A 20,324-nucleotide genomic window follows, 5' to 3' on the forward strand; every position below is an offset into this window, starting at 1 on the left:
CTCTCTCTCTCCCTCAATCTCTCTCCCTCCATCTCTCTCTCTCTCTCTCTCTCTCTCTCTCTCTCTCTCTCTCTCTCTCTCTCTCTCTCTCTCTCTCTCTCTCTCTCTCTCTCTCTCTCTCTCTCTCTCTCTCTCATTCTCTCTCTCTCTCCCTCTCTCTCTCTCCCTCCATCTCTCTCTCTCTCTCTCTCTCTCTCTCTCTCTCTCTCTCTCTCTCTCTCTCTCTCTCTCTCTCTCTCTCTCTCTCTCATTCTCTCTCTCTCTCTCCCTCTCTCTCTCTCCCTCCCTCCCCCCTCTCTCCCTCCCTCTACCTCTCTAACTCTGGTCCTCTCTCTCCCCAGGTATGGAGGGTCTGGAGTGTACCCTCCCGCTGGACGGAGGGCGCGTGCCGCTCAGCGTGCTGTCCGAGGAGAGCTTCCGGGAGTGTCGTGGCACCTTGAGCCTCGCCGACTACCTCATCGTCATCTTCTCCGGCATCTCCGTCTCGGTGGCCGCCATCTTGGCCAGCTTCTTCCTGGCGTCCACCGTCCACTGCTTCCAGCGCATCAGCAAAGGCGGGAAGAGCGACGAGGAGGAAGGAAACGACTGACGACGTGCAACGAGGAGGTAGAAGAAGAACAAAGAAAGAATTGAGGTCTGGACGGTATGTTTACACAGCGGTGTTTCTGAGTGGGCATCGGACGCCGTGACATCACTTCCTCCCTGGGAGAGAGGACGTGAGAGGGTTATGTAGGTCGTGGTTTGACAGTTGGTGCCCCAGGAGCCAAGACGGAGGAGGTAAACGTTGGAACTACATCGAGTCTTTCCCAGCCTCATGAAAACCAACGGCGTTGGAAGCCAATCGCTCGCTTCTGGACTTTATTTTCAGTGGGGGATTAAGAGAGCCTCATGTTGTACGTTTAACATCGGATCGGAGGCAAACTTAAAGATGCTCTTCCAGTAATGACGAGGAGAACCATCGAATGATGTTCCTCGATGTCGGTTGGCTGCTCAGCCCACTGGGCGCTGGGCCAAGCTGGTTAAGCTGGTTGGAATGGTGGTGATGGTTAAGATGGTTAAGCCAAATGAGCGGTTATTCTCATGTAGCATTCAGAGGAACTATAGCAAGCAGAATGAAAGGACGGAGGTTGTGTTGTTATGTATTTCATATTCTTCTGCCAAGTATACTTGGCAGGAGGGGTGGCAAGTGTACAAAAATAAATATATTTTGGAAGAAAAAAATAAAACCACACCAAAGGTTGTAACAAGGGGATTCATAAGTTATTATCTTTTAAATTATTATTATATAAACATCCAACACAGGAATTTGGAAAAAACATTGTTTACTAGTGAATATGTTAAGATATACATGAAGAATATACATATTAATTATAATACTTACATTATGAGTACCAAAAACTGAGTAAGTGCCTTATTTAAGATTTGTTTTGGTAATAGCTGCTGGTACAGTAAGATTATAGCAATCCTTCATTTTGGAATATCAATACGTGTATTAAAAAATACAAGTATATATATATATATAGATATATATATATATATATATATATATATATATATATATATATATATATATATATATATATATATATATATATATATATAAATATAAATATATATATATATATATAAAACCTTTTACTTTATTCTCAAAACAATGCAATTGTATTATCTGAACATGAGTGTTTGAGGATACTGCAGTAGCTGTTGATTTCAACTGCCAATGATTCCTAATTCAATTTCAGATGAAGCAGGTGCATTATCATATTGTCTTCAAAACAAGGCATTGAATGCGTCTGTAGGCTATTCAGTGGCTTTGGGTGGAGCCAAACATCGATGGGCAAATGAACTAAAGCAAGAGCGAAAGCACATTTTGGAGATGGCAGGCCTGTTCTGACGCTGGAATTATCATGAAAATGAAAATTTTGAACATGCTATTTTTTCTGGGTTTGTCATCCTGGATTTGAAAGGGCTTGCATGTAAAACAACATGCAGAGGGAAAAGCAGTGGAACAGGTAAAAACATAAATAAACTTTTGTCAAACCATCTTTCCTTGAAACCTCTGTCATTTTTTTTCACCATATTGGTCAAAGTTAAGCATTTTAAAGACATATGTAATAATGTATTCAGAGATCTTCATTAAGACGATTGTAGTCTTTAATGACAGCCCTATGTGACTTTATCTGAAATTCTTAAAATGAAACCGACATTCAAAATCAGTGGGCGAGAGCCCCATTTACACACACCTTTTTTTTCCTATTTGTTTACACTTTTGGGCTACATTCCATGTTGGGTGCTTCCTTGTTTATCGGTGGCCAATGATTCAGCGACTAGTGTTATCAAAAAACAAGTTCTGGAGAAGAAGGAGGAGAAGGAGGAGGTGTAACCTTGGGATTGAGATGTATTCTACAGCTGTAGTGGAGGATCAGGGGATCCACACCAGATGTCCCGAGCGTGTACTGCTGATTGTGTTGAGGCTGTAATTACTGGAGCCAGCTTGAGGCTTTGAGGGGAGGGAGGGGCGGCCATGGATCATAGTTCATCATGGTATGTTTCAATCCTATCAGCAATATGTCACTATCCGGCAATCTGTGTCATTCCAAGTGTAAATGCAGGAAGTCTGTGACTGTCACTTGACAGTAATATACTTTTGTACACAGAGAAAGAGGATGAGAGAGAGAGAGAGAGAGAGAGAGAGAGAGAGAGAGAGAGAGAGAGAGAGAGAGAGAGAGAGAGAGAGAGAGAGAGAGAGAGAGAGAGAGAGGGAGAGAGAGAGTGTCTAAGAGTGTGAGTGTGAACCACAGAGGAGGCTAGAAAGGTTATTAAAGATATTTGAGATTAGATATAATAGCAACGCAAAGCCTTATCAGGAACATGGATAGAGATTAGCACTTAACCCAAAACAGATTTTCCTTTACAGGCCGCCTGCCATCCCTATAAAATTATCATTCAATCTTGGATTCTCCAAATAATAATAATACAATTTTAGCAATGAATACAATTTTAAGTAAATTAAAGTATTCAACTATTAGTTACTTATTTGTTCATATGAAATTATCATTGGATAATGGATGGTTAGGTAAAAAAATATTGGTCAAATCTATGGGCAGGGTTGGTTGTTTGTAAGAAGATGGAACCAACACATCTGGAGTGCTTAGTCACACACATCTGTGCTATGTTCTGAAGCCGGCCATCGCTCAGCCAACAGCGAACTTATTAATATCATAAATAAGTGCTAAAGTGCGTGAGCATTATGTTCTCACTTCATAGCATCCCTCACCAATATTCCTCAGAGATAAATGCCACCAATGTGGTGCATTTGCACCGGAATATTAGTCAAATCCCACTTTCAACTGTAAGCACGGATTACAATTCTGTATGGTTGGATATACACTCACACTGTGGATAATATCTACATTGCCCTTTTAGATCAGGACACCAAACGTAGGTTCTACTTGCACAAACATGCACGTCAGTCTTGAAAGCAAGCACGGAATTAATGAATTACATGGAAATAAGGAAGAGCCATTCTCTAAATGCCAATAAATAGTCTTATTTGACTATATCTGCCCATCAGATGTGAAATTCAGACATTCACAAAAACTGAGGGTCTTATTTATTTTTATTTATTTATAAAGTATTAGGTTGAATCAATATATGGACTCGAGACACATTTATAAATAAACACAAATTTGGCACTCCTATACGTCGTTTCACCTGCCCACCGCTAGAGGTCTCGATCGTTCGCTGTAAAAAGAATCGAAACCATACTTTGTTTTTATCACGTGACCGGAACCTGTCCCATCACCAATCTGCTACTCTTTTAGCTCCAACTCAGACCTCAGGAAAGACAACCCCAGCCCGCTTACCCGTGGCGGCTTTCTCGTAGAAACCCAACGCCAGCCTACATCCCATAGGTTTATTTAATCTGAAAACATTCGGCTCATTGGCTCCGGCGTTACGTGAATGAAGTTTGTATCATTAGCTCCTCTAGCTAACGAGGACAACAACCTTGTCCTGCCTCCCCCCGCGCTGTCTGTGCTTCCAATGTGGTTGACAGCTCATTAACTACCTCGTTTATTTACTTTGTATCGAGAGTTGGAGTGGAGCCCTTCGTGTATTACAATAATAGAATAGAACCGCCTCCGCTCGGATTGTAACACCTGTCCTGTGTAGTCATGACTGGACAAGACCACTGACTTGAGTATCGACACAGGCCAACATGGGCTCCCCAGCCAGTCTGGGCTGACGACCATCGAGCGGTGCGCCGACGCCTGTCCTTCTGGTGAGACTGACCCTAAGTACTGTTAATTGAATTAAGCCCGGTATCAAGGTTGTACTGACACTGTTGGTGGCGGCTCAAACGTGAACTGTCAGGTTACCCTTGTGTCCTTGTTTAGATGTACAGTGGTTATAACACTTTCACACTATACCTGTTCAAACTCCGCCCCTGATCTGGGATATTGGAGCTGCTATTATTGGAAATGTTAAGGTTTATCAGATTAGTACGGGATGCAATGGCAGTCGAAGACTGTTATCTAAATATTGTTAATTTGACAGGTATAGCCCTTAAAGTTTAAGTCCAAAATAACTTCAACAGCCAGACGTTGTTTGAAATAGTTCACTGAATGGAAGAGTCAGACACCCTGTCCTACTAATGTACTTGTCTGTTATACATCTAAAAGTATTAGAATTGTGTGCTGTCTTATTATCTCCCCCCGGCATCCCCCTGGCCTCTTGTTCCTTAGAGGGGAGAGAATATCTGTCGTCCAAGATTTCCTCCACAACGTTTTCCGTCAAGTCCCCTTCCCTTTCCCCCGCGTCCCTGAAACCTCATCATGCTCGAGGGACTGGTCGCCTGGGTCCTTAACACCTACCTGGGGAAATATGTCAGCAACTTGAACACAGACCAGCTCTCCATCGCCCTACTCAAAGGTAATTACAGATGTCTCAGTAATGAATGAGAGGCATGTGCTCTGCTGGAATCTATGTCTGCTGGGATCCTGGCTAGCTCAACTGAGCGAGCATTGCATTTACAATACCAGGCACATTATATTCTATATAGGTCTGTTTGAGGAATGCAACGACGATACACACCATGCACTACATGTAACTTCCAAAATGGTGCACAAACCAAAAGCATACACATATATGTCATATTTTATACCTGAGATAATTAGAAAAGCACAATAGGAAAATCAGGTCTGGATGTGGTCCCAATAACCATTTGCCTTATAAGATGAATTTAATTAATCCCAAATGGGGAAAATCCTACAGCTGTAGGTTCCGACCAGACATTGTTGTGATAGCGTGTCATAGCAAAAGCGACGAACACAACAACAACAAATACAGCAGATAAAAGCTAAAGAAGTCAAGTACATTTAATATAATTTAGTATAGCCCTTAATCCTGATGAAGCATTTTGGTTGGAGACTCACACTAAGCGGTTTGCCTTCTCTTTTATACCGCAAGCGGTTAGCCAGCACAACGAGCACTTTATAACGCACATTTGTCGAACTTGTTTAATTGTATGTCTTTGTGTTTAATGCTGACTTATTATCTTACAGGGTTAATTTATTAAATCAGTGCCTGTCACTATAGGCGCAGATGTATGTACCCTCAACAGAGGTCCTTTTCTATGTGGGCATGACAGCGGGCATAAGCAATGTTATTTCCATTGTTATGGTTGCAATAAACTGGACTTTGACTCAAAGGCCTTCACAGCCACACTATCTGACACTGCCCCAACTCCCATAATTATCAGGGAAGAATATATGAAGCGTTCCCACTTTCTGTGTTCCTTCTGAAGGTGCTTTAGAACTGCAGACGTTAAGCTGACAGATTTTACTTGTGTGAATGCGTGTGTCTGAATGTGCGTGTATGTGTATTTGTGTGTGTGTGTGTGTGTGTGTGCGTGTGTGTTCCCAGGTGCGGTGGAGCTGGAGAACCTGCCTCTGAGAAGGGATGCCCTCAGAGAGTTTGATCTGCCCTGTGAGGTCAAAGCAGGTGAGGAGACACATCCCCACCAGCCCTCTAGCAGACCAGTTTCCCCTCCAGTATCTCCCCGTTGTTCCCTGTTATAAAGTCTACCTGTGTTTATTATTAGAGCTGTCAAGCGATTAAAATATTTATTCTTGATTAATCACATTAATGTCATAGTTAACTCACGATTAATCGCAAATTATTTTTCTATGCTAAATATCCCTTGATTTTTTTGTCCCATAATTCTTCTCATTTTAATTCTCTTATCAACATGGTGAAGTGCATCGGCTTGCCTTGTGCAAATGATTTTTTATTGATAACAACATTGGCATATACTGATCAAAACAGGACGATACAAAAAAAGAGCCTATAGTGCAATTAAACGACTGCTTTGAACAAATGTCATTTGAACATAGCAGTCAGGCTACTGCTTCTTTGTTTTGAGCCAAAGAAGAAAAAGATTTTTTTTTTTTTTTTCATAAAATAATTGCGTTAATCGCGCAATAAAATTTTTAACGCCGTTAAAATTGGTTTGCGTTAACGCCGTTAATAACGCGTTTAACTGACAGCTCTATTTATTATATATATATATATGCATTCCGATCCCACCACAGCTGCTTTGTAGGTTCACGTGGAAGGGAGTCAAAGCATGTTATACCTGTTTTGTTTTGTACGTCTTGTACACCTTTTCCTATTTATTGCTTAACGTCTCTAAATTTCACAATCCCTGTTACCGTTCTGGTTTCTTATAGTATTACTAATAGTTTCTGGCATGTAGATACATAAGCTTTTCCAGTCATCTTTAATGAAGGAATTCATTAACTAAACCCGATTTTCTCGTCTGAGTACAAATGTGCGTCTTATCTTATCGATCAGGAAAAACACGCTTCACACACAATCTGGCTGAGCATTCTTTGAAATCACTTTGGAAGGCATGTATTTAACTATATCTGCAGTGTCCTTGTTACTGTGGTTTTGTTTTCTATTCAAGCATGATCCAGGGTTGATAAGGAAAAACAAAGTATGTTTTGAGGTGGCTATGGTGAATGATCCAAAATCAATTTTAAGCCCAATATTTGGTCCTTTACTGCTTATGTTTTGTGTGTATTCCACACATTCTGTTCTAGCTCAAGCTCTGCCCTAGATTATTTTGGTGACCCAGAAAGATAGCTTTTCTTTTTTTTGTTCACTCAGTAGCATTCACATGGTTTTCGTTATAAACATTATTATGTTTTTGTTATACTGTTCTACATGGTCATGCCTATCTGGGAGGAATGCAGTGCTTGTCTTGTCTTCAAACCAAACGTCTGCGCCCTCCAGGCTTCATCGGGAAGATCACCCTGCAGATCCCCTTCTACCGGCTCCACAGCGAACCCTGGGTCATCTCCATCTCCCAGCTCAACCTCGTCATCGGCCCCGCCCGTCCCCAGGAGTTTGACGAGGAGCGGGAGCGTGAGGAGGAGAAGGAGCGCAAGAAGCTCCTCCTCAAAGCGCTGGAGGACAAGTGGAGGGTGAGGAGACGGCCGGAGATCCAATCAGCCTTCGATAGCTTAGAGATTGTGGTGGGACTTTGGACCACGGCAATCGTTTCTGTCTAAACGTAGAATAAATAAATAAAGAGCCATCCAAACTTATAACAACTACGCAATTTAATAAGTTATAAAGGTACAATGACAGTTCGTCCTGCTTCAAAGTTCTACGAGATCTAGCTTAGATTAAACTGAGCTTGGACTGAGTACAGAGTGGAATTCTGTACCTCTTTGTTTTGGTAGATTTCTTTACATATTCATATCAGTGGATAAAACATATAGAAGTTTTCAGAACATAAAATATATTACTTTGAAACAGAATAGAATAAGATTATAACTAAAATGTGATTTAGTAATCGTATACGGAAGATTAGTGTGAGGAATTAAGCTCTCAAGGTCGATTCCCAATTCCAAGGTCCTAAGTGGCTCCATTTCATAAAAGTCTTGTTGTGGATTCATCTCAACAAAATGGTGATGGTTCTCGACAGGATGCTGATGTTTTGATCTTCTTCCTCTCCAGAGTGAGTGTGAACAGAGAGGGGAGTCGTACTGGCACTCAGTCACTGCGTCTGTGGTCACCAAGATAGTGGAGAACATTGAGGTAAACCATGACAGAAAATCATGCAGCTTTTACACATTAATTCATTCTCAACGCTTTCTTCCTGAATTGATTTTACATTCTGTGTTGTTGTTCTTTGCAGTTAAACATCCAAGGGGTGCACTTGAGATTTGAGGACGACTTCTCCGATCCAGGGAAGCCATTTTCGTTCGGCGTTTGCATCAACAATGTGTCGGCTCAGAACTCTACCAAAGAACCCGTACGTTTCGCTTAAATAAACCAAATAAACTTCCCCTGAGAGTTTGTTTCGAGAGCTTCCTGCCTCCCTGCCAAAATGATCTTGTGATTCTAAAAGCCTGATCCCTCCATGCCACTTCCCCTCCAGGTCCAGAAGCTTGTGCGTCAGAAGCAGCTGGAGATCCAGGACTTCAGCGTCTACTGGGACACTGAGTGTGAAATGCTGGGAAACCTCCCGGCGAACCAGATTCAGGTCAGGGTGCAATCACAGCAAACACAGACACAGAGACAGACACACACGCACGCACGCACACACACACACACACACACACACACACACACTCACTCCACAGAGTCAACACAGCTTTAAGGTCATCATTGCCTTGGTTTTCTCTCCCATATTATTATACTGCAAGCTCTGGTGCGACAGATTCTAAAAAACAACCTAAACTCAGAAAAAAATGACTAAACTGAGGTTTAGGCCCAATCCCATTTCTACCCCTTACCCCTTACCCCTCCCCCTTGTTTTGAAGGGGGAAGGGGAAGGGGTAAGGGGTAGAAATGGGATTGGGCCTAAGTCACTTTTTGTTTTGTTTTACTTGAACCCCGGAGCAACGTTTTCCCTCTGATCCTCCGGTCCGAGCAGGACGCCATGACGGAGTGCATGCGGAGCCGGCAGCACCAGTACATCTTCGAGCCGGTGTGCGCGTCAGTGCTGCTAAGGAGGAACGCCGCCAAGGAGGCGCTGCGGTCGCGCCACTCGGCCCGCATCGAGGGCCAGGTGCAGCTGGAGCCCATGGCCCTGCGGCTGTCCCAGGTCGGGCCCCCCACGCCTCCGTTCATCCTCTCGCTCTCCCACCGTGTCTCCGTTGGGTTCTCATTGACGGGCTTCACCATCAATGAGAACCCCGAACACCGTCAATGAGAACTGACACACCCTGGAGGGTGTGTCAGTCCCTGGGCCGTTGGTTTACGAAGGAAGCCTGAAGCTTTGAGGTCTAATTATGGTTCCACGTCGACGCAGCGCAAGGGGGGGTTTAGGGACCCCGTTGCCTCCCCGCGGACCCTCTTTGCATCCACCGCAAAGGCCGGACGTGCGCCTCCCAAAAAATGTAACCTTGCGTCGAGGCGACGTAGCAGCAAGGGCTGTGATTGGTCTGGAACGTAAACCCGACGCAGAACCAAAACAGGTTCAGGACTGCGTTGAAGCGACTGCTCGGTCAATGCGTTGCGTCGACGTGGGACCATAACTGTCGAAGGTCCCTGATGATCGTCTACCTATGGTCACTGTGTATTTTGCGAATGGTTTCTCACCCCTCGGCTGCTCTGAAGGTTTTGCTGCGTATGACGGGCTGGACGCTGATCACAATTAGTTAGGATCTGTGTCCAGACTGCTCAGGTCTCCCGGCGGGTTCTGTGTTACCAAATGCATTCCAAGCTAGAAGCGCCTCGTTCTGCCGTTTGACTAGATTCTCTTGTCTCTGTAGATCCAGTACCAGCAGATAATGGCTTTCCTCAAAGAGCTGGACCGCAGGGAGAGGGAAATGCTCTTCAGGAAGTGGAGGCCCAAAGTCCACATCACTGGAAGGTATACGTGTTCCCTTTCCTTCCATTCTCGCCAAGATCCAGATTGAGTATATTAGGCCCTGAAAGACAATACGTTGCGTGTAATCATAGTTTACTTAGGGGATTTGCTGGTTTCCACCAATCATTATAAAGTGGTTACAAATAATTAATGATTTCTTTGCATTACCGTGCAGTACTATCTGCCAGAACCTCATCCACCACCAGACTCTATATGCAGTAATCATGAATCACATGAATAATCAATCCCTCCTACCCCCCCTCTCTCTCCTTCGGGTGCTGTGTGTGTAGCTGTCGCCAGTGGTGGATGTTTGCCATCCAGGCCAACCTGAATGAGATCCGCGAGCAGAGACACAGGAGGAGCTGGGAGTTCGCCCTGCACAGAGCCAGGGACGCCCGGCTCTACACAGACCTGTACTTCCAGAGGGTCAAGGGGGCGCTGCTCAGCCTACACCAAGAGGTGCTCAACACTCCCACGGCACACCATTGGCTCGCTCTTCACTTGATTAAATAGGAAGTTCTTTGGCTGGGTTTGGAATGCTCTTGGTTGACAGATGCGCAGCTGTTGCGTAACTTTATTTTATCACCGTTTTGAGCGACAAGCATGGACATGTTAAGAGTCCTGTTGATATAATGTTCTGATTGGCTGGTTCAGGCATCAACCGGAGGTGAATCAATCAATACATCTTGATATGAAGGGCAATATTGCCATGCAACATGGTCCCGGAACACTTTAAAATAATATACAACTTTAAAATAAATACAAAACATACAGTAAGCTAATAATATAGATTCAATATAACAACCACATTAATAACATCAATGAACTACTTTTGATTAAATTGATAATAAACACATTTAAACATTAGAGTATGTTTTGAGTAAAAAAAAAGTCATTCATATATTTTTTTTAACATCGATGTTAAGGATGTTTGAAAATGTGATCGACCCGAGTTCTTGGTTTTAAGGTATATGTAGTGGAAGGCTAGTGCAGAGATGAGGCGCACGCTAGGCAAATTCTCTGAAGCCAACCCTTTCTTTGTTGACGGGAGGGGACAAAGGGACCACCAGTGTCGAGGGAACAGGGAGGGCCACCATATATGGTGTCCTGAGCTCAGAAAGCTCATAACAGAAGGCCTTATGAATTCAAAGAGGAACCTTAAAATCAGCTCTGGCCTTCCCGGGTAGCCGGTGAAGAGAGGCCAGGGTGTGAATTTTGTAGTTATTGTCAGGATTCTGGCAGCAGCATTCTGGAAAAGCTGGAGACTTACAACCGCAATACTAATAAGAACAGAGAGAGGGGCATTGCCGTTGACAAGTCTGTAAAATACAAATGAATGCATTACAGTTTCAGCATCACGCAATGATTGAGTAGGTTGGATTTGAGCAATATCACAAGGATACGAAAATGGTGTCTTGGTAATGGCCTTCTTATGACACTTGAATCAGACGACAAATCAAAAATCAATCCCAAGGTTTCTGATTGCTAAGCTTTTAGGCGGTAAATTGGTCAGCGACAGCCTATACAAGTGACATAATAAGACCATTTGTAATTGGTCTATAATTCTTCAGGATTTGCCCTTCAATTTTAGGTTTATTAAGCAGCGGTTTGAAAGCTGAGGGCACAGATCCAACAGAATGCGACTGAATATACTGAAATATGACGAATAGGACAATAAAAAAACGGGAAAGAGTTCATTAGAAAGATTAGAAGCTGTACGGTCTAATATGCAGGGTGTAGGTATGGAAGCAGTTAGGAGGCTGGTGAAGGCTCAGGGAGAAATGATCTCAAACTGTGAAAGAGTGCAGGTGGTCCGAGTTGCTGATCTGAATAGTCCACCACTTGATCTGAATGATGAGGGTGTGTCACGCTTTAGAGAGCAGAGGCTAATTGCATAAAAACGGCTAATTAAAAGTCTGCTTTCTACCATGAAAGTTGTAAAACCCGGACTGCATCCCCATCTTCCTTTCCTCCGACACTATAATTACTGTGAAGAGTTGAACCCGACGGCCTCACCTTAATTCTATCTATGATTTAAAAATACTATTTCATGACTCTCCATCTCTCCATTCATGATGCAAATTGAGCCATGCCCATATGTTAAATGGGAAAATAGCGTCTGGGGCTGACGTCATTGGTAGAAGGTTGTTTTAACAGACCATATACTCAGGCCAGATCTCTATCTGTCCCGTGTCTAACTCAATAGAGCGTCTGCTAGGGCTGTGCGATTAATCAAATTTAGATTGCAATTTCTTTTTTTGCATCAAACAATCAAATAACGGGTTGAAATTATGTATATATTTTCTAAGTACATTTATTTTATTAATTTAGTGTCTTATAGAAATTGCGGAACAGCGGGATACGTTTTTGTACGTTATTTTCGATCTGAAAATTTGAACATTTTGTGCATTTTCTTTAAAGAGAAATTTCAAAGTTCTCAGTTACAACGTGTTTATTTGGAGAGAAATGATTATGATTTATTTTTCTCGTATTGAGCAGGCCTAGCCTCTGCTCAGCCCAGATCCCTGCGTCTGACCGTGTGTCCTCGTGTCCTTGTGTCCTTGTGTCCTCGTGTCCATGTGTCCATGTGTCCTCGTGTCCATGTGTCTTCGTGTCTTCGTGTCCTTGTGTCCTCGTGACCTCGTGTCCTTGTGACCTTGTGTCCTTGTGTCCTCGTGTCCTCGTGTCCTCCAGATGGAGCTGGAGCGGGTGGAGGACGAGCAGACCCTGGAGGAGCTGCAGAGCCTCCGGGAGATCGTCCACGACCGCTTCCGCAAGCAGGACGAGATCGCAGAGGCAAGCCTGGATCAGGATCAATCACCATTAGCATTATTGGAATTAGCAGGATAATCGTTAGCACCGTCATTAGCGTCAGCATTAGCATTGAGCTTAAATTAAATTAACTGTAAGTCTGCTAAATGACTAGGAATTTAGCATACGTTTCTGACAAATAATTACAAATTTAGAGTTTGCCTTGCTCTTTAAAATGTAGATTAGCATAGTTATCCTTTTTTTTACCTTCTAATATTATCACCATATTATCATCTTATTATCTCAATGGGTTTGCGTGTTCATTATCCGTACACATAAATGTGTTGTCTCTGAGGGCTTTTATTTTGTAGCACCCTGACCCCCGTCCGCCTCCCCCCCCCCCCCCCAATCAGAGCGTGCGCGAGCCCGTCAGCGAGGTGCAGCCCGACTGCCCCCCCGGCCCCATCCCCAAGAGCGGGAGCTCCGGGATGGTCCAGTACCTGCAGTCCTGGTTCCCCGGCTGGGGGGGCTGGTACGGAGAGACCCAGGACCTGGAGGCCGGGGCCGAGGAGCTCCTCCCGGGCCCGGAGACCTGGGACATACTGGGTGAGGGGGCCCCTCTTCAGTACCTGTAGCGCAGGAGGCCGGCCTGCCTTCCCTTTGCTTGTGATGTTGGCCTCGCTGTCCACTGTGACTCACAGAGTACCGGCCTCTCTTTCTGACTCTCTCTCACTCCCTCCCTTCTCTTTTTATGTCTCTCTGTCTCCCCCGCTTGTCTCTCTCGCTGGATGTCTGTCTACTCTTTCTGTCTCTGTGTCTCCCCCTTTATTCCTCTCTCTCTCTCTCCCTCCCTTCCCCTCTCTATCCGTCTCTCTGTCTGCCTCTATGTCTCTGCCCCTCTATTACTCTCTCTCTCACTCCCTTCCTCTCTGTCTGTCTGTATGGCCGTCTCCCTGTCTGTCTGTCTGTCTATCTGCCTGTCTCTGTGTCTCTCTCCCTCTATTCATCTCTATGTCTGTTTGTCTGTCTGTCTGTCTGTGTCTCTCTCTCTCTCCCTCCCTCTGTCTGTCTCTCTATCTGTCTGTCTGTCTGTCTGTCTGTCTGTCTGTCTTTCTGTGTCTCTCCCCCTCTATTCCTCTCTCTCCCTCTCTCCCTCCCTTCCTCTTTCTGTCTCTCTGTCTGTCTATCTGCCTGTCTCTGTGTCTATCTCCCTCTATTCCTCTCTCTCCCTCTCTCCCTCCCTCTTTCTGTCTCTGTGTCCCTCTGTCTGTCTCTGTGTCTCTCTGTCCGTCTCTCTGTCTCTCTCTCTCTGTCTGTCTCCCTGTCTACCTGTCTCCCCTATCCCCGCCCGTAGCCGCGGACACGGAGGACCTGTTCGACCCCCTGGAGCACTCCCAGTCCCTGAACACCTTCACCCGCCGGGACCACCTGTTCGCCCGGCTGGAGTTCCTGCTGGAGAAGGGGGCGGTCACCCTGTTCCAGCAGGACCCCCGCGGGGACCGGGCCAACGAGAGCGGGGTCATCCAGCTGGAGTTCTCTGGTACCGCCCACGGCCTATATATTGTTGCTTTGCTATGCTATGCTATTCTATGCTATACCATCCAGCTGGAGTTCTCTGGGACAGGCTACAGTTTTTATAGTGTTATGCAATGTTATGATGTGTCATCAAGCTGGTTCATAACAGTTTTTATAGTGTTATGATGTGTCATCAAGCTGGTTCATAACAGTTTTTATAGTGTTATGATGTGCATTCAAGCTGATTCATAACAGTTTTTACAGGGTTATGCTATGATATGATGTGTCATCAAGCTGGTTCATACAATTTTTTATAGGGTTATGATGTGTCATCAAGCTCGTTCATAACAGTTTTTATAGGGTTATGCTATGTTATGATGTGTCATCAAGCTCGTTCATAACAGTTTTTATAGGGTTATGCTATGTTATGATGTGTCATCAAGCTGGTTCATGACAGTTTTTATAGGGTTATGCTATGTTATGCTGTGTTATGTCATTCGGCTTGAGTTATCTGATACTGTTAACATCATCTATGTTATAAAATAACATAATTTGACAATAATGTCAAATACTTATATGGTCTTTTGTAGCTTATTCTGCATCATTATTATATCATATATCCTAACACTTTTTGAATTCAGTTGTTATTCTTTAACCGTCGGTCATATAAAAACCAAGCCCCAGCTGTACGCATGTCCTGCCCCATGTCTTTATACCTGAGGGGCCAACCGCGTGTCTCCTGCAGGTGTGAAGGTGATGGTGGAGTCGCTGCCCCGCTCCGAGTCCTCCCTGCTGTCAGTGAAGCTGGGCGGGCTCTTCCTCAGGGACCTCACCACCCAGGGAACCATCTTCCCCGTCCTCGTCTCCCCCAAGACCGTGCGTTGCTTCCCGTTTTCCTCACAAACACACATTGTGTTTTCATCCTTTCCGGTGCTCCCTGCTGTTACAGCTGTTACTGCCTTTCACCATATACTTATGGTGAAATGTTTATCTGTTGTCCCGGTGTCGTTCTGTAGGACAGCGTGGCCGTGGTTAGTAGCCAACCCTTTGGGCAGGGCAGCAACATCTCAGGTGGGTCATATTGCTCCGTGGAATTTTCTGTCAAATATCCCATTTTCGGTAGGTATAGAAAATGTACCGTAGGTGTTATTTCCCTGGTTAGTTTTAACACTGAAAAGTTATCAAAAATGTATATCTTGCAGGTTGAACACGTGCGGTTGTAAGGTTGTAAAATTCTATATCCCGTTATTTACTGCAACCAAAATCCCTTTCAAATCAATTTTGAAATTCAAACTTGACAGATTGCCTGAGGTCTCGGCCCTCCCAAGTGAGCCTAATGCTGAACGATAGTGTTGTGACAGACCTCCGTGGAAAGGACCCTGGCTCCCAGCCCGTTCCCCAGTGTAACCACAGATACCCTCTCGTCGTCTGACAGGGAGCACCACGGAGACCACAGCGCCCCCTGTCTTTGAGATGACGTACGAACGCAACCCGGTGAGGTGCAAGTTCGAGAGGAGGCTGGAGGTGAACACCAGCCCGCTGAATATCATCTACAACCCCCAGGCCATCAAGAAGGTCACCGAGTTCTTCTACAAGGGGAGGGTCCACACCTCAGGTGAGTTCCCTCACATTACATCAGATTAGCTCAGGTTACCTCAAATGATCGCAGGTTGTCTCAGTGGATCTCAGATTATACCGCAGTGTTAAGTGGTCCAAGTGTTTGCAATATTTTTCAATAACGGTATACCTTTGCTTAACCGTTCCCCATCAATGTGCTACAGATCCAACGTTAATAACATGGTTCAAAACAATGATTTACTAGAAACAATATCCACAAATTGCCATAGAATAATATGTTTTACTTTTGGTTACTTTTCGAAAAAGCCAATAATGAATTATAGAGGAACAAATTCTTGCTTTAAAGGGCCCCATATTTCACCACCAGGTATGATGTTAAAAAAATTGGTAAAAAATAGTATATGTGTGTGTGTCCACGCAGATCTATGATATAATGGTTGGATCAACCTATAGCTTAACATCACACCTTATGGGAAGATAGACCGGCCTTTTAATGCATGTCTTCAAACCTGTTCTTCAACATGTCAGGTATTATTGAACCATGTATGACCTTCTTCCGTCCTAGGCTTTGGCTACCAGTCTGAGTTGGAGCTGAGGGTGGCGGAGGCAGCCAGGAGGCAGTACAACAAGCTGAAGATGCAGACCAAAGCTGAGATCAGACAAACCATAGACCAGCTGCTCGTAGGAGAGTTCATCGTAAGTCTCAAACGGTCAAAGACTAGGTTCAGTAAGGGGACCGGGGATAAGGGGAGGATGGGGACTGAGTTGGACTCCCAGTGAAAGGTAGTGGGTTTGAACACCAATTTCCACTACCTACCTTGAACAAATGATCCAAACCCTGCCTCTAACCTATTGAATGACCTGTATCTGAAATCCCTATACGTCACTTATCGGAAGTGGAAGTAGTATAAGTAGTAACATTCCTGGTAGTCATGGTAGTAAACAAGTGTTGGTCTAATAAACTTTGAGTTGTCCAAATTGCTTGTTTTTGTAGGAGAACAGCAAGCGGTGGACCATGAAGTTGGACATCTGCGCACCCCAGGTCATTTTCCCTGACGACTTCCAATCCGAAGACCCCATGCTGGTCGTGGTTGATTTGGGCCGAATCCTCCTCACCAACTCCCAAGGTAACATCCTCTACAACCCTGCATCCTTGTTTCAAGTTCAAGTTCACCCCGTTACCTAACTGGGTACCCCTCTTCCGATCTGTCTTCCTCTAATGACCAGGTTCCGCCAGCGATGGCAGATTTATTCTCAGCCTTAGCTTTGACTGACTCCTAGCCCTTTCCATCCTCTGTGTTTATTGCAGAGCTCGACTCCAAGACCAGCTTCAAAGCCACTCAGCCTGAAGGGGAGGAAGACCTGAGCGACGACGAGTACGGGACCCCGCTCACCACCCCCCCGGACTCGCCGCCCCCCGAGCTGGACGTCCCCCCGAAGGAGCCCCTCAAGAGCCCCGACGTCCTCGGCTTCAAGTCGTCCGAGAGCAGCGCCCAGGCCTACAGCCGCAAGCTCTACGAGCGCTACTCCCTGTCCTTCAAGGACCTGCAGATCATGGTGGGCCACTTCAAGGACAACTGGAAGCACGTGCAGGAGAGCGAGGTGGGCCCCACGCACGTGGTGGAGAAGTTCAACGTGCTGCTGCAGCTGGAGCAGCGGCTCCGCTACACCTCGGACCCCCAGCTGCCCGGGGCGGTGCTGACGGGCACGCTGCCCGACCTGAAGGTCCACGTCAACCTGGAGAAGATGACGGCCCTCAGGAGCTGCCTGGCCCGGCTGACCAGCCCCGGGGACGGCAGGGCGGACAAGGGCCAGGACAAGGGCCGGGCGGGCCGGTCGCCGGACCCCCTGCACCTGCGCCACGAGAAGATCTTCCAACGGGAGGACAGCTCGTGGAAGCTCCAGGGCTCGGCCCGCAACCTGACCCAGAGCGTGATCACGCTGGAGCAGCACACGCGGGAGGTGCTGGTGGAGTCGCGCCTCCTCCTCGCCGAGTTCAACATCAACTACATGCAGCTGGGCGTGGAGAGCGACGGCCGCTACATCTCGGTGCTCAAGGTGTTCGGCACCAACGCGCACTTCGTCAAGCGGCCGTACGACGCGGAGGTGGCGCTCACGGTGCACGGCCTGCTGCTGGTGGACACGCTGCAGACCTTCGGCTCGGACTTTGACCTGCTGGTGGCCTCCCACAAGCACCTGACCTTCGACATCCCCACGGGGAGCCTGATGGAGAGCCAGCCCTCGTCCCCGGCGCCGGGGGAGCGCCCGCGGCGGGAGCCGGCGACGGGGGGCCCGGCGGAGCGCGTCTCGCCGTTCAGCTCCTTCATCAAGGACGAGGAGGCGCTCATCAAGCTGGAGTACCAGTTCGTCAGCTCGGACTGCCCGTCCATGAACCTGGACAGCTCCCTGCAGGTGACCAGCATGCAGGTGAACAACCTGGACATCATCGTCAACCCCGAGACCATCGTGGAGCTCCTCAAGTTCCTCCAGAAGTCCTTCCCCAAGGAGGAGAGCGGCTGGAGCGCGGCGGCGGCGGCGGCGTCCCAGCAACCGGCGGCGCCGGCGGACGGCAAGGACGGCACCTACCAGTCCACCTACGACCGGAACAAGGAGGTCACGGTGGAGATCAACCGGCTCAACCTGCTGCTGCTGCGCACGGTCTCCACCGGCCCCCCGGGCGGGGGGGCGCTGGGCCCCGAGAAGAAGGGGCTGAAGATCGCCACGGCCAGCATCACCGGCACCAAGGTCAACTTCTCCATGGGCGGCCGGCTGGAGGTCAACGGCTCGCTGGGCTCCATGCAGCTGGTGGACCTCACCCAGGAGGGCGGCCGCAACCAGTTCGTGGTCAGCATCGGCAACGTGGAGGACGTCACCTCCACGCCCGGCGAGGCCATCTTCTTCGCCGACCCCGAGGGCACCTCGTCGGAGGCGCTGAACTTCCACCTGACGGAGCGGTCGCAGGGCGAGTGCTCCCTGCAGCTGCACATGGCGTCGCTGCACTACAACCACTCGGCCAAGTTCCTGAAGGAGCTGACGCTGTCGGCCAACGAGGTGGAGGACAACTTCCGCTCCATGCTGAAGAGCGCAGCCACCAAGGTGTCCACGGTGCTCGCCACCAAGACGGCCGAGTACAGCGGCATGGTGTCGCTGTTCGAGACGCCGCTCAAGCGCAGCCGCACCCAGAGCCAGAGCTGGGCATACGCCTACGAGGAGAAGGAGGACGCGGCGGCGGCGGCGGCGGCGGCGGAGGCGGAGGCGCGCTCGCCGCTGGACACGCTGCTGGTGAAGCTCACGCTGGACATCAGCATCGAGTCGCCGGTGGTGTCGATCCCGCGCAAACCGGGCCACCCCGAGCTGCTGGTGGGCCACCTGGGCAGCATCATCCTCCGGAACTTTGTGACGGGGCAGGACTCGGAGGGGGACAAGCTGCAGGTGATGGTGAAGGACATCCGGCTGTACTCGCTCAGCATGAGCCAGCTGGTGATGCGGCGGCCGGCGGGCTCGTGTTCGTCGCCGTCGCACGCGGCCGGCGTGGAGGAGCCCCAGTTCACGCGCCACAACTTCTTTGAGTCGCTGAGCCGGGGGAAAGGTGGGCCGAGCGCGGTGGTGCTCAGAACAACGCTAGAGCAGTGTTATGGATGCTTTGAGTCGTACTGTGAGATGCATGCTTAAAACATGACATTAACAAGATACAACTTTGTGTATTTAGTGTGGGCAACCTCTCTGCTTCCGTTCTTAACTTTATTCAATGCTGCGTATATCAGTTATTTAATTTGAGAAGTACGCATTTACAAGCACATGATCATGGTGCGTGCAGGTGTCAGACATTATTTCGGATAATAATAGAATATGCCAGAAAATGTAACATTTAACAAATGACAATCTCCTCACAGTTCATTAACTCCTTTTGTGGTTGATTTCCGACAGCCTTCCACATCCTGAAGGACACCACCATCCAGTTCACCCTGGAGAAGGTCCCGGTCAACGAGGCCTCCCAGTTCACCTACCTGGACCTGGACGAGCCTTACCAGAGCTCGGGCCTGCTACGGGTGGAGGGCAAGTTCGTCAACCCAGTTCAGGTACAGCCCTACGCAAGCACACACACACACACACACACACACACACGCATGAAGGAACTACCGCTCTTGAAAAGTCTTTAGAGCCGGAAGTAGCAGACCCCTCACATTCTACCGAGGGTTTCTCCCGTTCCACAACCTTATATATTGGAGTAAAGAAATAGCAAAAGAAGTCACACAGAGGCCCAAGCACAATTCTTTTCCACTGAAAAAAGGTGATATGGGGGTTGACCTACCCTTTAATTCTACTACACAAAAATAAGTAACCAGACAGCCTTTAGTTTGCGTAGTTTCTCTACAGGGACTCATGGATCTTTAACTCTGTCTGCCACCAGGTGTTCCTCTGTAAGCCTGTGTACGAACAGGTCCTCCAGACCCTGGACAACCTGTCCCTGATCGAGGAGCCGCGGTCCAGCCCCAGCGAGCCCCCCGTCCCTCCGCCCCCCACCCCCTCCTCCACCAAGCCCCCCCGCTTCCCCGACCCCCAGGGCGGCCTGTTCGCCCGGGACCCCCCC

General features: G+C 47.4%; 2 protein-coding genes across 2 annotated transcripts in view; both read left to right on the forward strand.

Annotated features, from left to right (window-relative positions):
- LOC115552759 (leucine-rich repeat-containing protein 38) overlaps positions 1 to 1,521 on the forward strand; it is a 4,931-nt gene extending 3,410 nt beyond the window's left edge. The window contains exon 2 of the mRNA XM_030369339.1: positions 342 to 1,521. Coding sequence (XP_030225199.1) covers positions 342 to 589 — 248 coding nt within the window. The 3' untranslated portion in view covers positions 590 to 1,521. The remainder of the gene's footprint in view (positions 1 to 341) is intronic.
- Positions 1,522 to 3,794: 2,273 nt separating this feature from the next.
- Positions 3,795 to 20,324, forward strand: part of vps13d (vacuolar protein sorting 13 homolog D) — a 59,115-nt gene continuing 42,585 nt past the window's right edge. The window contains 21 exon segments of the mRNA XM_030352481.1: positions 3,795 to 4,282; positions 4,746 to 4,932; positions 5,926 to 6,003; positions 7,300 to 7,490; positions 8,029 to 8,109; positions 8,210 to 8,326; positions 8,453 to 8,557; positions 8,951 to 9,121; positions 9,792 to 9,892; positions 10,180 to 10,348; positions 12,584 to 12,685; positions 13,054 to 13,246; positions 13,995 to 14,180; positions 14,901 to 15,031; positions 15,172 to 15,226; positions 15,591 to 15,770; positions 16,299 to 16,429; positions 16,728 to 16,860; positions 17,043 to 19,322; positions 19,661 to 19,812; positions 20,145 to 20,324. Of these exon segments, the coding sequence (XP_030208341.1) occupies positions 4,836 to 4,932; positions 5,926 to 6,003; positions 7,300 to 7,490; positions 8,029 to 8,109; positions 8,210 to 8,326; positions 8,453 to 8,557; positions 8,951 to 9,121; positions 9,792 to 9,892; positions 10,180 to 10,348; positions 12,584 to 12,685; positions 13,054 to 13,246; positions 13,995 to 14,180; positions 14,901 to 15,031; positions 15,172 to 15,226; positions 15,591 to 15,770; positions 16,299 to 16,429; positions 16,728 to 16,860; positions 17,043 to 19,322; positions 19,661 to 19,812; positions 20,145 to 20,324 (4,833 nt within the window). The 5' untranslated portion in view covers positions 3,795 to 4,282; positions 4,746 to 4,835.

This window comes from Gadus morhua, chromosome 1 (genome assembly GCF_902167405.1).
Source record: "Gadus morhua chromosome 1, gadMor3.0, whole genome shotgun sequence".
NCBI lineage: Eukaryota > Metazoa > Chordata > Actinopteri > Gadiformes > Gadidae > Gadus > Gadus morhua.